Source organism: Paroedura picta, chromosome 3 (assembly GCF_049243985.1).
Source record: "Paroedura picta isolate Pp20150507F chromosome 3, Ppicta_v3.0, whole genome shotgun sequence".
Classification (NCBI taxonomy): domain Eukaryota; kingdom Metazoa; phylum Chordata; class Lepidosauria; order Squamata; family Gekkonidae; genus Paroedura; species Paroedura picta.
In genome coordinates this window covers 169,626,819-169,643,052 of record NC_135371.1, presented here as the reverse complement: position 1 = coordinate 169,643,052, position 16,234 = coordinate 169,626,819, and the positions used below count along the sequence as shown (strand labels likewise).

Here is a 16,234-nt window from a genome sequence, read left to right as displayed (position 1 = left end):
TTCCTGTTCTGCACAGGAAAATCCAGCTGCCAAAGCACATTGAAAGTGCATTATCCTATGTGTCCAGACTAGGCCCTGGATTATGTGTAGGAGATCTGGTTCCTTTGGAAGGGAAATGAACCAGTCCGCTGCTAGCTTAAATAGTGATGGGAACCACACTCACCTCGGCCAGTATGGAGATATGAGGAGGCAGTGTTGTATTGTCTACCTGGATCTTTCCTAGAACCTTGCTGAGAAGCCTGGTTGGGGGGAAGGCAAATAAACAGATTGCAGAGAAGGCAAAAAAACAAATAATTTTCCATTTATGCAGCACTCTGACTAATGATGATCTATCTGCCTCAAGACACAATTCATAATATACCCAATTCTGCTCCAGGGCAGCAGAAGATCAAGAATCAATTAGGGACAATGTGTTCCTAATGGATTCTTGATCCACTGCAGCTCTGGAGCAGAATTGGGTATATTTTGAATTGTGCCTTCTGGTAAATAGACCATGGACGGAATGCCCCATAAACAGAAAATGGAGTGTAACTATTTGTTTTTTATGGACCTCTCTTGTGTGTGGTTTAGGTCCCTGCTCAAGATCCCTGCTGAAATATTGACTTGGCCGGCAATACGGATGACTGAACGGCAAACGTTGTGCTTAACTGCCCACAGCCAAATGTTTGTGGCCTCCTGGCATAGTCTCAAGGACTCTGGTCCCCCTTATTTGTTGTGTAAAACGTTGCAGTTGTGTTGTCGGTGGCCACAAGACCTGTTTGTCCTTTGAGCAGGTCTGTAAAGGAATTAAGGGCACACTGAACCACCTGGTCCAATCTTTTTAAAACTTGGGGGTTCTTTTGAGAAAAAGCTCCAGCAGCTATGCTGCAAATTTGGGGGCTCTACCTCAACCCCCCCCCCATACATACACACCAGACCACTAAACAGACCTTCAGGGAGGGTGGTATATAAAGATGGATGGATGGATGGATGGATGGATGGATGGATGGATGGATGGATGGATGGATGGATGGATGGATGGATGGATGGATGGATGGATGGATGGATGGATGGATGGATGGATGGATGGATGGATGGATGAATGAATGAATGAATGAGGTTAGATTTCCCATTGACGTTAACGGGCATAATGGAGTATATATTCAGGATTCCAGGCTCTTGCCGAATACCAATACCAGAGATATATCCTTACCGTTGCATATAATTAAAGCCTATACTGGAAACAACAAGGAGAAAGAGGTATAAGGGTGAAGCCAAATGAAATAGTTCTTTATATATTCTGTGGAAATGGGGTAAGGTCACAAGCAGAGATGCGAGCTGAAAAGTTCTCTGAAAAGGAGGCAACCAAGGAGATAAACAACATCCTTAAAACGGCTGCACAGCTGGCAAGACAAACTCCAAGAGTAACCCAGGAAACAAGGGGAATAAAAAAACAGCACTGAAATATATATCTACACAACAAATATATTTCATATCATTTTGGATCATCTAAAGCATTCTAAGAAATATAGTTTATAGAAGACACTGAGAATTCTTTATCAGAGCTCATGAGCCTCACCCAACACAAAATTCTAGTCCCCAATATTATCTGGGAAGAGGGAAAACTGGTCTTATGTAGACATTCCTTTAAAAAGAAACAAATGGAGAAAAACAAACAGGAACATAGGATAAATAAAGTATGAGGGGGATTAATATTCTAACCTTAGTTGCAGGCTGATCTGAAAAGGTTGAAGATTGTTTTTGTAAAATCAATCACCTTTTTGAAAATTGGGATTATAATGCAATTCTTAGGTCTTTAAAAGAGAGCTGAATGTGCTCAGTGTTGCCACGATGGGGACCCACTGAGATAAATCGCCCTTGCAGGCCTTGGACTGGACAGGCCCTTCTTTATTTGGGGGGAAAAGTGAAATCCATAGCTTAACGACACTGCAAATTAATCTCTGGCCAAGAAGGCATCGCATCCAGCAAAATGGAGTTATCAACAGGGTGTCAGATTGGAGAAAGCATATCTAAGCTCAAGAGTATTCAAGTCTTAGAGCACTCTTCAGGCTTGGAATGGAAACAGACTAGGCAACTGTACCATCCATAGGAGGCACTAGATCAGCCAGGTCTGCTGTAAATAGTCACACCTTGTCTTCTGTCCTTGGCCTGAGTAACAGAATAGTATCTTTGCCCAGCTTTACATCAAGCTCCAAGCCTCGCCCATGACCACAGCTCCACCAATAGCAAGCTTGGGCCCTGAACCAGGAAACCCTAATCCCCAGTCCGGATCCAGTTACAACCAATCAACATGCTAGCCTCACCCTAACACAGTCCAGAACACCGAAAAGAGGCCCGTGAACAGGGGGCGCGATATCTGAGCCATCGCATTGAGTTCAGCAGTTAAGATATGCACACGCACTGACTTACAGACATATAAACCTTCACTAGGCCGATTTGGAGGCGATAATCAGTATCATGAACTCCTTCAGTCGTCCAATTTTCACAAAACAAAATCAGAGTGCAGAAGCCCAGCACGATCCGCCAGGAGGAAAGGGATCCTGCTTGCTGCTGGCACCACTTACCATCTCCTTGTGATTGGGGTAGTAGGTTTGGTCAATGAGTGGGAATTCTTCCGGGCCAAGTTTGCGATGCAGACGAACCATCTGGGCAAACTGTTGAAAGGAAGTACAGTGAGAGAAGAGGCACAGATGGACCTTTGGGACGTATTTTCTCTGGATTCTTTCCTGACCACTCTCTCCGCCTGCCTTCTTCCTCATCTTTGCTGACAACCCCTTTTCCTTTCTTAGGAATGCTCTAAAACAGCGGTCCCCAACCCCCTGGCCGGGGACCAGGACCGGTCTGTGTATCAGTCGGTACTGGGCCGCGGCTCCTCCTCATCATCCTCCCCAGCTGCTGCCTCGGGGGCTGCCCTGCCACTCTGCCGCCAGCTCACCTTTGGTGCTCTCCAGTGGCCGCCATGGCTGGGGCTCCCCCTCGGAGTGGCACTGCGCAGCTGCTGCTGGCAGCACCCCCCAGTGGGCAGCGGGAAGACAGGGGCGCCAGCAGGAAAGCAAATGGAGCAGGGGTTCAGGCGGCAGCAACGTCCCTCAGCAAAAGGCTACCCCCCCCCCCCAGGCCTCAGTAAAATTGTCAAGTGTTGACTGGTCCCCGGTGATAAAAAGGTTGGGGACCACTGCTCTAAAAAGACTGTTCCCAATTGGAGGCTTCTTCTGGTACAGAACGCTGTGCCTCAGCTATGCCCATTCCGCACACATAGGATAATGCACTTTCAATGTGCTTTGGCAGCTGGATTTTCCTGTGCAGAACAGGAAAAATTACTTCTAAAGTGCATTGAAAGTGCATTATCTATTGTGTGCAGACTAGGCCCTACTCTCAGAGACAGACGTGTCATTCCTAGAGGATATCTTATGGCTTTAGGAACATGATCATCAGTGTGCTGATGACACCCAAATGTACTACTTCATGAGGCTGCGGAAAGAACTATTTAGAATCAGTAATGGGCTACACAGGGTCCATCAAGCTGGAATTCTATCCAGGTAAAATCAAGGTACTGTTAGTCAGGAACACTTAGGACCAAGGAACTGGAATTTGGTCTGCTCGGGAGCAGGATACCCTCTCCCAAAAGGATCAGACACACAATTGAGGGGCTTTATGGGATCCAGCCATATGGAAGAACTGCCAATTATATTATGTGGCATAAAACATTTTGTCCCTTTTCAGCTGGTGCACCAGATATGTCATTCCTGGAAAATGTGATCTTGTCCCAGTTACCTAGATCCTCACACCATCTAGGTTAGATATCTGCAGTGCACTCGTACATGGAGAGTGGTTTAGGAAGAGTACAGGAAACTTCATCTGGCACAGAATACAAGAGTCAGCTGAATAGGAGCATACATAGTATTCCTTGCTACTTAAACAATTTTACCAGCTAACAGCTTGTTTCCCAGTGCAATTCAGTGGTTTTGATGTATAAAGCTCTGAACAGCCTGCAACTGAAATTATCGGAAAGGTCATTTGTCTAAGGGCTTGCTTTGGGAATGCCTAGCTTTGAAATTTAGCTGAATGAATACCAGAGACAATGCACCACCGTAAGAAAGCTCTTATTTGAAGAACTTCCTCTCCTTGCCTGCTCATCTGTCACCCACTAATACAAGGGTAGTCAACCTGCGGTCCTCCAGATGTCCATGGACTACAATTCCCATGAGCCCCTGCCAGTCCATGGACATCTGGAGGACCACAGGTTGACTACCCCTGCACTAATAGACTTCTGCTGCTAAGTAGAAATGATTTTAGTGGTGTTAACAATTAATAAACTGAACACCTGACTGCTTATAATGTTACATATAAAGTTGTGTCTCTCTTGTTTTTATGCAATCTTATAGTCAAGGTTGATGTAGGTAAAAACAGTTTGACACCAAAACACAGGAACCCCCTTCCTATCTGTCTCTCTCTACTGATGTTTTCTCCCAGCAGGTAAACATTATCTTGTTTCCTATGGCAGGGGTAGTCAACCTGTGGTCCTCCAGATGTTCATGGACTACAATTCAGATGTATTCAGACATCCTCCAGATGTCCATGGAATTGTAGTCCATGGACATCTGGAGGATCACAGGTTGACTACCCCTGTCCTATGGTACACCCCAGAAACAGTTATTGGCTCTGCTCCCTGGTTCTAGCGGCTTCCATTCTGCAGTCACTCCACTGACTACCCATCATGCACCAGGCTCAATTTAAAGGCACTAGCTATCACGTTCAAAGCCCTTCATGGCCTTGGGCCCTCATATTCATGTGACTGTCTTTCCTCCTATGTTTCACCTTCTGAACAGGACCTTCTGCAAGTGCCAACATACAAATGGGCAAAATTCAACACCTGCCCATACATGGACCATTCCTGTTGGAATGGTCTGTCTGAGGAGGTCAGAAAGCCTCCCACTCTCCTGGCAATAGGACAGCACTGTGCTAAATGTTACACTAAAGTACTTGGACAAATTATATGAGGTCTACAGCACTGCATACAGTTTGCTGGAGATCAGGTCCTCTTATATAATCTTGCATCATTTAATGCAGGGGTAGTCAAACTGTGGCCCTCCAGATGTCCATGGACTACAGTTCCCATGAGCCCCTGCCAGCGAATGCTGGCAGAGGCTCATGGAAATTGTAGTCCATGGACATCTGGAGGGCTACAGTTTGACTACCCCTGATTTAATGTGTCATATTAACACTCATGCTTTGCTTCTGTTCTGGGTTTGGAGGGGGGATTGTTTTCTTTTTTTAATCTGGGGTTGGTTCTACAACCCAAATCCTACATACGGAGACACTGCCCATGTAAACAAGGTTCTATAGAAACCATACAGCACGTTTTGTTTTTTTTTACTGCCCCGTATACAATGCCATCCGGGCTAAAGCTCTAGACTCACTCCCAGTTAAATGTACCGGCTCCTCTGATAAACGCAAGGTACAGCTCCTTCTCTCCGACCAGGACCCAGATACAACTGATCAATTGACAAAGCGGCTAAATTCTTACAAGTGGCAATTAAGCTGCGTGAACTTAACAACTAATTGACTGTATTCTGATTTGTCTTATTTTTTTATGCCAATAAAGGTGGTGGTTGTTATTGTTGTCTCATTCTGTGTAATCTACCTTGAGCCCCAGTGAGAACGGCAGTCTGTAAATAACAGATTATTTTAAGCCACCTTGAAGATTTATGTTAGAAGGCAAGAGATAGTTATTTAAAAGAGGGGAAAAAGCATTCAGTCCCATTTGGCGTGGCTGTCCTAGCAACTCAGCGGTCGGGAGTTCCGTTCAAAATGGTGGTTATCATCACCTTGAAAGCCCTGTGTTCCGAATACCCACTCTTCCTCCGAGAGTGCTTTCATCTATTTTAGCATCCCATCTCCCCGCACTTGATTCTCTACTCCACACGTCATCCATTTTTGAAGCAAGGTCTATTAGAACGCAGAGTGGAGCACTGTCAGTGGCGAGCAGACTCCCCAAAGGAAATCTGCTGAGTGATTTCGCCGACTGCCTCTCACGGTTTATTCAGAATTCTTTAAACATTTAATTGGCTCCTGCTGTTTTACTTGCCTGTTTCACATTATTTTTATTTACAGATGCCTACATTTTTTTTTTGTGTGGCTGTTTTCCGTGTGTTCAGTTCCTAAATCTTGTACTCTGCCTGCAGCAATTTCTTTGTTGGAAAGGAGACCCTATAAACACTGTAAATAATTAATAAAGAAAACTGGCCTTACAAAATTCTCAAATGTTACAGTTGTACAAAATAAAATTGGCAAATAAGCTTTGTAATATTTTGTTTTCCCCTCCCTATTATTGTGATTATGATATTATTATTGTTGTTATATTATTGTGTTTTTGTTGTTGTTGTTGTTATATTTATTGCCCACCTCCCCTGAAGGCTCAAGGCGGATTACAACATATGGCTAAAAAATGCAATACGACCCCTTAAAACAGATTTAAAACAACAATACAAGCAATGCCATAAAAACCAAGTTGCTGCGGCAAAAAGAATTCCTCCCAAACCTAAAAAAACCCAAAATCTTCTTCTAGAGGGGAAGGGTGCATAGAGGGCACAGGTAGGATTCGCTACCTCCACTCCTATAGGTGGCCCCTGATCTTCCTTGCTGCCCAGCCTCAACCATAGACCTGGCAGAAGAGCTCCGTTTTGCAGGCCCTGCGGAATGCCGGAAGCTCCCGCAGGGCCTGCAGCTCTATGCTGAACAGCCTCTTGCGCCCCCACCCAAACCCTAGAACTGTATAAGCTTAAATCCCTCTTCAAATTGTTGGGTATGCCACTCACCACCCATGGCTTGTCACAAAAGTTGTACACTGAATGCAAGGAGTTGACACTGGGCACGCCTGCATACTGCAACCCAATCACGATGCCACGGTGGTCTCCACCACGTGCCATGCTGTAGGCATGCTGACGGATCAGCACGAAGTCAGGCTTCAGGCTCCTAGAAGAGGGGAATAACAAAGCAAAGAGAAGTTGTCTTATTGCACATGTCCACAAAGCCTCCTGCCCGATAAGATCTATGAGTCTCGGCTACTTCTTGTCAGCCCACTAGATTGCAGGAGCCATCTCACTCTGCACATCTTCATGTCTTCCCTTTCCTCCACTGCCCACTGAAGAATCCATAGATCCTCAGCAGGGCTGGATCAGCCCTAATGCCAAGCAAGCCACAAAATAGGAATAAGGCACAATTTCTAAGCTTTCTGGTATAAATGAGAACCTGCCTGTCTTGCAGAGCTGCATTCGGAGACAAAATTAGGCTTATTTCACGCCAGACACCCCTCAGGGTTTTCTCTACTCCTCAGCAGAAATTTAAGGATCCTGTTTACCCATCACTCTCCATGGCTTTAGCAGTGCCTAACTCAGAAATGGTCAACAACTGCATTCTCAAGGACCTCTCTGTTCTCAAATAATACCCCATAGCCAAAAGAATGTTATTAGGGGACAATCTATTTTGTTAAGGAGGCAGTTTAGCACAGTGGAGACCAGTCCTTTGTGTGTCTGTACAGAATGGCCACACTTATACTTCTAAATAATTAAGCCAAGTGGTCCCCAACTAAGTCAAGTGATAGATCACATGCAGTGATCACCTGAGAGGAAAGGGAGAGTTATGTGAATTGCAGTATAAGCACCTTGACTCTGTGATATAGGGCAATTCCCAGCTAGTACATTGAGCCTTCTGAACGCAGAAATTTCAGCTTTGAAACTTACTGCCAGCTTCTGACAAGTCTCCAACTCAAGAGTTGTTTCAAGGGTACAATGAAAATGGTACAACAGCATGAATCATGCAGCACAGTGGTCATAGACCAGCATAAGATGATACAGAAACATCCATTAAAACCAAGAATTAAAACATCTTAAAAGATAACAATAGAAAATAGAAAAGGTAGATAAACACAGCTGCCCAGATTCATTTAAAATAGACCATTCTATTACGAATTTTGATCGCTGCTGCGCAGAACTTGGCAGTTCTGTAAGTTGTATTATTTTCTATATCTGCAAGCAGCAGAGAAATGTAAAATTCTCCTGAGCGCCCTGGGAATCTGCCTAGCAGCGGAAGAATTAGACTAGTTCGAGTCTCATTATAGAATCATCATTGAAAGAGAACATGCTCCATGGTTTCTACATGTCCAGAGCCACAGGTGCATTTCCTTTCGGTATAGGGTATTTTCCTGTATCTTTCTTCTAATACCGCCGAATGAATGAATCTGGACAGCTGTGTTTATCTACCTTTTCTATTTTCTATTGTTATCTTTTAAGATGTTTTAATTCTTGGTTCTAATGGATGTTTTGGTATCATCTTATGCTGGTCTATGACCGTAATAAAACTAACTGAACTGCAGCAGAGTGGGATAAAAGGGCCCCCGAAATTGTCCCCATGGGCACCATTGCAGCCATAAACACCTTTCCTGGTGCCCGATAAATGTTTTTAGAAAGTGGGCATGGCCAGGTAGGATTTTAGCCCAGCAAGGTGCTGATTGACTATTGGAGAGTTGATTGCCTGAACATATTTTGTAAATATGCACCACACTACAAGAATCTGCACTGTGCCACTGAGGAAGAGTGCTTGCACTCGAAAGCTCACGCCTTGAATAAATCTTTGTTGGTCTTAAAGGTGCTCCTGGACTCTGATTTTGTTGTGCTACTTCAGACCAACACGGCTACCCACTGGAACCTGTGCCACTGAAGTTAAGCTCTGGCCATCATTTTGAGGCTGGCCCTGCCTCCTGAGGTAGCCATTTTGTGGCAGATATTTAGTCACTTTGCCCGTATGCCACGTCGAAATTCCAAACGTGCCCACCGTTTCAAAAAGACTGGGGACCACAGTTTTAAATCTTAACAAAGTAATATAGAAAAAACATGCGTAGTTTTAGGCTGCGTTCCTTGATTGCTTTCAATACATGGCCAAATCAAATTAAGACACCCATGTTGATTTTTAAACCCAGTACTTAAAAATTAACATTATTACGCTAATTGCACCATGCGATACAAGTGGCAGCGGCAATGAAACGTGGGCACTAATTGTTTAACAGGGCAGCTACAGGCATTGATATTTAAAGTTTTAAAAGTAATGATTATCTTATCAGTGAGGAATCCGTAATGTGGTGTTACCTAAAATAGACCTGTCTCCTGAATTTATGATGGGGGAATAAGCAATTCTAGGAGGCTATGATTTGCAAGAGGTGGTGACAAGTGAAAATACTCCATCAATTGATGGGGGGGGGGGACGGATCTAGTCACAAATCTCAAGCAGAGCCACACTTTATACATTAAAAGGATTTTTACTGAAAAACAAAATAAAAGTCCCTAACAGATTTGTTAGCCTCTTGAGAGCCTTGAGAGCCTCTTGAGAGCCTCTTGTGGCGCAGAGTGGTAAGGCAGCTGTCTGAAAGCTTTGCCCATGAGGCTGGGAGTTCGATCCCAGCAGCCGGCTCAAGGTCGACTCAGCCTTCCATCCTTCCGAGGTCGGTAAAATGAGTACCCAGCTTGGGGGGGGTAAACGGTCATGACTGGGGAAGGCACTGGCAAACCACCCCGTATTGAGTCTGCCAAGAAAACGCTGGAGGGCGTCACCCCAAGGGTCAGACATGACTCGGTGCTTGCACAGGGGATACCTTTACCTTTACCTTTTAACACATCTGTGCTATTGAAACTCGACAAGCACATAAAGAATCATAGAATCATAGAGTTGGAAGGGGCCATACAGGCCATCTAGTCCAACCCCCTGCTCAACGCAGGATCAGCCCGAAGCATCCTAAAGCATCCAAGAAAAGTGTGTATCCAACCTTTGCTTGAAGACGGCCAGTGAGTTGAGATGGTACTAAAGAGGATTTAGTTTTGGCTCAGCAAAGGTTTGAACAGCTGCTTTCTGACATGCAGAAGTTCAACAGGGGTCCGTGTAGAGAAGCAGCAAAGAATGATCTAGCGCACCACACTGGGTGAATGTTAGTTCCAAGCCACTACACCAGACTGAGTCATAGTGTATTTTTAATAACCAAAAATGTATTGTAGGGCCTGGTTTGGGTGATTAGCTTCTAAGACAATGTGTTTGGATTTAAGACAAAGAAATGAAGACTGTGCTAATGGGTGAGCTGGGTGTTTGACAGGAAGCCTTAATTGGCTTACTGGGAAACCTCCAGTGTTGATGCAACAGAGGGGGCTCCTCAGGTGTTGGCCATAACTGCATTCTTGGTGCCAGCTTAGCGTAGTGCTTAAGAGTGGTGGCCTCTAATCTGGTGAGCCAGGTTTGATTCCCTGCTCCCCCACATGCAACCAACTGGGTGACTGTAAGAAAGGTTTAGGGGGGAGGTCCCTTTCAAACCTCCGTGGGTCCCACTGATTGCAGAGGGCCAATGACCATGCTGAGACCAGACGGTTGAAACAAGGGAAAGGATTAACTTTAAATCGTTCCAGAGTTACATTTTAAAAATCAGATAATCGATGCAGAGATGCTGGGTGACAGAAAGCAAAGGAAGACCCTGTCTAATCTCGTCCCCCCTAAAGCTGGGAGATGGGTGCGGTTCAGGTTAATTGTAATTCTCCAGCAGGATCCCTCCCAATAGAAATCAGGACCTGCAAGAATGAGGCTGGCTTCTGAGGAGTCATTTCCATTTTTATCTGGTGAGGCTTCCTCTGATGTGCTGAAGATAGGAAGCAATTGAAGAAATGTGCCACCCTGACCATTGTATGTGTTTAGCATAAAGGTAAAGGTAAAGGTATCCCCTGTGCAAGCACCGGGTCATGTCTGACCCTTGGGGTGACGCCCTCCAGTGTTTTCATGGCAGACTCAATACAGGGTGGTTTGCCAGTGCCTTCCCCAGCATAGGGCAGTTAAAAGGGAGATCACTTGGGTAGGACAGAGGTTATTCCCTAATGATCCTTTGGTCATTTTGCACGTGATTCATGAATAGCTGGGAAATCCATTTCTATATCTATTTTAACTTCTCTTTTTTAAGATGAAAGATGGCTAGAATGGTTTCCACACCTGTCCACAGCAGTCATAAGGTGCAGATGTGGAACTCTTCCAAAATCCTTCCCACCCTGCCCCAGTCTAGCTTTTTACAACCTATGGTCCAAGTATCCTCCCCTACCTTTCCCCCCCAGAGCAAATAATATCAGGATGCAGCAATGCCCTCCTCCCACAGACATAGCGGTGAGCAAACTGACAACCTCCAAAATGCTAGCGAGGAACAAAAAGATCAGGCAACACCACAGATTGAAACAACAAAGGGAAACGGCTGCTTGATCTTGTTATCACCTACCTGACCACCTTGACACCATTGCGTATCACCTCCATGTCAACAGAGAAGTTGCCATTGGCATGAGCCACCAAATTGAGGTCAGAGAACTCGGCCTGGAAGACACACACACACACAAAAAAAAAACAATCCACACAAGATGAACAATTATACCTCAACAGATACCTGCTGTCACTATGCTGCACAGAGCAATTTTAAGAGGGTTGGGGGAGATGGAAAAGATGCCTAGATTCAGCTATCAGGTTTGTCTGATATAGGGCAATTGACAAATAGGAAGCAAAATGGTTTTCAAGCTGCTTTTGAAGAAACCTTGGGAGTTCCTTCATGTTTAGTGGGGATTCCTCAGTGAGAGGATCAGTATGTTTGCCCATCACTACCAATCTTCTCCTGCAACATACAGCACAATAGAGCATTGAACATAGAATCCTAGAATCATAGAATGATAGTTGGAAGGGGCCACACAGGCCATCTAGTCCAACCCCCTGCTCAACGCAGGATCAGCCCTAAGCATCCTAAAGCATCCAAGAAAAGTGTGTATCCAACCTTTGCTTGAAGACTGCCAGTGAGGGGGAGCTCACCACCTCCTTAGGCAGCCTATTCCACTGCTGAACTACTCTGACTGTGAAAAATTTTTTCCTGATATCTAGCCTATATCGTTGTACTTGAAGTTTAAACCCATTATTGCATGTCCTCTCCTCTGCAGCCAACAGAAACAGCATCCTGCCCTCTTCCAAGTGACAACCTTTCAAATACTTAAAGAGGGCTATCATGTCCCCTCTCAACCTCCTTTTCTCCAGGCTGAACATTCCCAAGTCCCTCAACCTATCTTCATAGGGCTTGGTCCCTTGGCCCCAGATCATCCTCGTCGCTCTCCTCTGTGCCCTTTCAATTTTATCTACGTTCTTCTTGAAGTGAGGCCTCCAGAACTGCACACAGTACTCCAGGTGTGGTCTGACCAGTGCCGTATACAATGGGACTATGACATATTTTACTGTACATTGTGTTTGTACAGGGCAACAGCAAGGCCCAACAGATCTGGCTAATATATCAAACAAACCACAGCAATGTACTCTTCAGCATGCCAGGGGGAATTGACAGAATAATTTAAGGAAAATTTGGAATCAGCCTCAGGTCAGGATTTCTTTCATCATGGCAGACGCACAACACAAATTGCTTCATCAAGGTTATTTTGGAGGCTGAAATTGTTTTTCCAGGGTTCTAAAATTAACTTGTCCATGGCAAGTTCTGAAGGGGTGTGTTCATCAAATCTAAGCTGGAGACTTGGGTAATTGCACCAAAGATCAGACGTGGAATTCTGCAATTCAGGGTCCTCGAGTTAAAAGAACTGAAGCTCAAATTTTACTAAGCAGAATACCCTGATCGATCTGTGAGTCAAAAAAGCAGCAAGGCAGGTTCTTAATATTTCTATTGTCAGGCCAACTTAATGGCTTCATGTAGCCTGCCAATTACACTTGTGTCCACCCCTTATTATTTTCAGAGTATAAAGAAGCCCCTGAGAAATTGGGATATGTTTCTGACACATGCCTGCCGCATCTCAGGGAATATAGCCTTCAAGGTGCTGACCAGGTATTATGTCAAATATCTTGAGAACTCTGTTCCCCTGAGTGCAGCAGGCTTGGTATGTCAGCAATGTCCAAAGAGGCAAGGAAGAAAAGAAATGATCTTCTTAGCCTCCTGGCCATTGGTTAGCTGTCCTGCTGGTCTCTAGCCTGCCTGGCCAATCACCTGCCATTACCAAAACTCTGGAGCCTGAGCAGCCTGCCTGCAGGTAGCATGGAGCAGGGGGACCACATGGAGCAGGGGAACCACATTTTTTTGTGTTTGTTTTCATGTCCCATCCAATGGAACAAAAGGACAACCCAATACCTACTAAATAACTAGATGAGGTCCAAATCCCAAGGGTCTGATGCTCATTGTTCAAGCCCCATTGTTCAAGCCCCATAATCAAATACCAAGACACAAACTTACCTGTTCCACTTTAATGTCCATCTCGCCATGAAGTTTCTTCCCCTTGAAATATTTTGTCCTAGGGATAGAAACAGTTAGAAAATTTTAACGCCTAGACTATGAGGAGAATGGATTCTCTTCCGGGGCTACGCTAACTTCCACATACACCTCTGCATAGCACGCCACATCCATGGCGCTACATTCATAGTGACAATGGAACTGAACTTGCGCCTCAACCAGCAGCACTTGTGCCTGTATTGCCAATCAGTGTCACGCTGTATTGATTCTTGGTCCTCCATTCGTTTTAACAGCCTAGATTCCCCAGCCTTGGCAAAATTAAGGGGATCTAAGCACCAGAGCCTCTTGTGGCGAAGAGTGGTAAGGCAGCAGACATGCAGTCTGAAAGCTCTGCCCATGAGGCTGGGAGTTCGATCCCAGCAGCCGGCTCAAGGTCGACTCAGCCTTCTATCCTTCCGAGGTCGGTAAAATGAGTACCCAGCTTGCTGCTGGGGGGTAAACAGTAATGACTGGGGAAGGCACTGGCAAACCACCCCGTATTGAGTCTGCCATGAAAACGCTGGAGGGTGTCACCCCAAGGGTCAGACATGACTCGGTGCTTGCACAGGGGATACCTTTACCTTTAAGCACCAGCAGAACCTAACAAAGGGTTGCGTGCAAATTTCTTGCTGGGAAAAAAAAAACTTCAAGCCCTAGTTACCACCTTTTCCCAACACAGGATACTTATTATTGTTGTTGTAAAGGGGAATAAATTATTAAATTTATTCCCCACCACTGCCGGAGAAGGCTCGTGGCGAGTTGCAGACGTCTGATAAAACCCATTAAAACCTCCATTAAAAGGACACAAAACCCAAGACATGAATCACAATTTAAAAAAAAAGAACATGGCAGAATATCACCCCACCCATCCCTACCTCTAAAAGGGGGGAGGAAGGAGGGTTGAGATGACTCAAGTTGTTGCAAAACCCAAGACGCTTCACTGACATTTAAAATAGAATCCATCTATCTAAAACTGTTTCTCTCAAGGAAAGATTGACTGATATTTATACTCTGCTGTTCCCAGTTTTTTCAAAGGCTTTCCCAGAATATTTAGGATGTGTGCAACAAATCGGTCATCTCTCTCTTCTGGATATCACACTTGGACATCTCTAGCACACCATTTAAAATCTTGCAGTGATTTCACCTGACTTCACAGAAAGGTCCTTTCTGCCACCTTCCCACAATACCAACTCTGGCCCTGATATGCCGCATATCTACACAGATTATTACAAAAAGCCAAAAGGAGGCTTAGGTAGCATTTTTCAATAACAACAAAAAAGATAGGGAAGAAAGGATTTTTAAGCTTCTTCTGGTCTCATTCCCCTTCTCCCCAGCTGCATTTGGAAGAATCTTTTACAATTATCACAGAATTAAACTTAGTTCCAATCAAAATAAGCAGCCGTCACATAGTATACGGCACATATTCATTATGTGTAGGGTTGCCAAAGTGCAGGTGGTAGCAGAAGATCTAGGGTCACAATTCCTCTCCAGGCGACAGAGATCAGTTTGCCTGGAGAAAATGGCCACTTTGGAAGGTGGATTCTCCTTCAGGAGAGAAAAGCGGCATAAAAGAATCAACTCTTCTTCTTTTTCTTCAGTAATATCAGGACTCTCTCTGCCTCACCCACCTCACAGGGTGTCTGTTGTGGGGAGAGGAGAGGGAAGGCGATTGTAAGCCGCTTTGAAACTCCTTCAGGAGCGAAAAGCGGCATATAAGAACCAACGATTCTTCAATAATATCAGGGCTCTCTCAGCCTCACCTCCCTTACAGGGTGTCTGTTGTGGGGCGAGGAAAGGGAAGGTGATTATAAGCCGCTTTGAGACTCCTTCGGGAGACAAAAGCAACATATAAGAATCAACTCTTCTTCTTCATTATACCACGTTGAAGTCCTTCCCTTCCTCAAACTGCACCTTTTTTAGGTTCCATCATCTAAGAAAGGTGGGGTTTGGGTTTATTTTCCATCCCAGAGCTGGCAACCCTGATTATCTGTGAAGTGAAACGGTACATCCTTTTATCAGTGGTAAGGACTTGGTGAGGCCCTCAAAAATCACATGTGCAAGGACTATGGCATGGTGGGGCAGAGTTTAAGAGGAACTGGCCCAAATACGTTCAAATATGTCTAGTATTGGCAGATATACAGTGCTCCATTGTCATCGCATTCAAGCCGTGCAAGGTCTTTGGCTTAACAAGCGCGTTAATGCTTGTGCCATGGCGCCATCTGGCGTCTCCCTCCAGCTTCCAAGCTCACTACAAAGGGGAAAAGACAAGCAGCAGGCGATGGAGACTCCAGGTTTCTTCCTGTTCTGAGACAGTCTAGACACTGTGTCTAAAAATAATGAGCGGCTTCCTCAATTTATAATTCACTAAACTCAGCAACTATTAAAGCCCCAGTAGGGACAAGCACTAACAGGCAGATGTGGTACTAAATACAGATTAAACTGCACCCTTTCCCCAATTCCAACATACTAGACTCTATCTTTGCACAGGCCAGGGGAAATCCAGAAACCCTCTCTCTGTTCCTTAACCTTTAATTTACTAAGGTCAAAAAATAATATCGGAGCGGCAGGGTCTCCATCATTTTACCTCTGGAATTCCCTCCGTTTACACATGCCACAGGGGTCTGATCTTGCTCAGGACCACGGCATGGAGGTGGGAGAACAGGGGATCCTGCCTGCCCATCCGAGACCATGTTCCGAATCAAGAGGGAGAAAAGGAACTCCCCCCCCTGCTATTCCATAATTAGCACATGGGCAATTTTAGGGGTACTTCCTAAATTTGCCGACCCTGGAGATTTGGGAATGGATCCTGGGGAGGGTGGGGTTTGGGAAGGAGCAGGATTTCAGCAAAGAGTCCGATGCCACACAGTCCATCCTATGAAGTGGCCATTTTCTACTGAACTCCATAGTGTGGAGATGTTG

The 16,234-nt window shown here is 45.1% G+C and overlaps 1 protein-coding gene across 2 annotated transcripts in view; it reads right to left on the bottom strand.

Moving 5' to 3' along the window:
* Window positions 1–16,234, bottom strand: part of SYN1 (synapsin I) — a 239,048-nt gene that overhangs the window by 188,570 nt on the left and 34,244 nt on the right. For both annotated transcript variants that reach the window (XM_077329430.1, XM_077329429.1), the window contains exons 2-5: window positions 13,280–13,337; window positions 11,294–11,385; window positions 6,819–6,975; window positions 2,565–2,654 (exon numbers count right to left, since the gene is read on the bottom strand). In XM_077329430.1, the coding sequence (XP_077185545.1) occupies window positions 2,565–2,654; window positions 6,819–6,975; window positions 11,294–11,385; window positions 13,280–13,337 (397 nt within the window). The remainder of the gene's footprint in view (window positions 1–2,564; window positions 2,655–6,818; window positions 6,976–11,293; window positions 11,386–13,279; window positions 13,338–16,234) is intronic.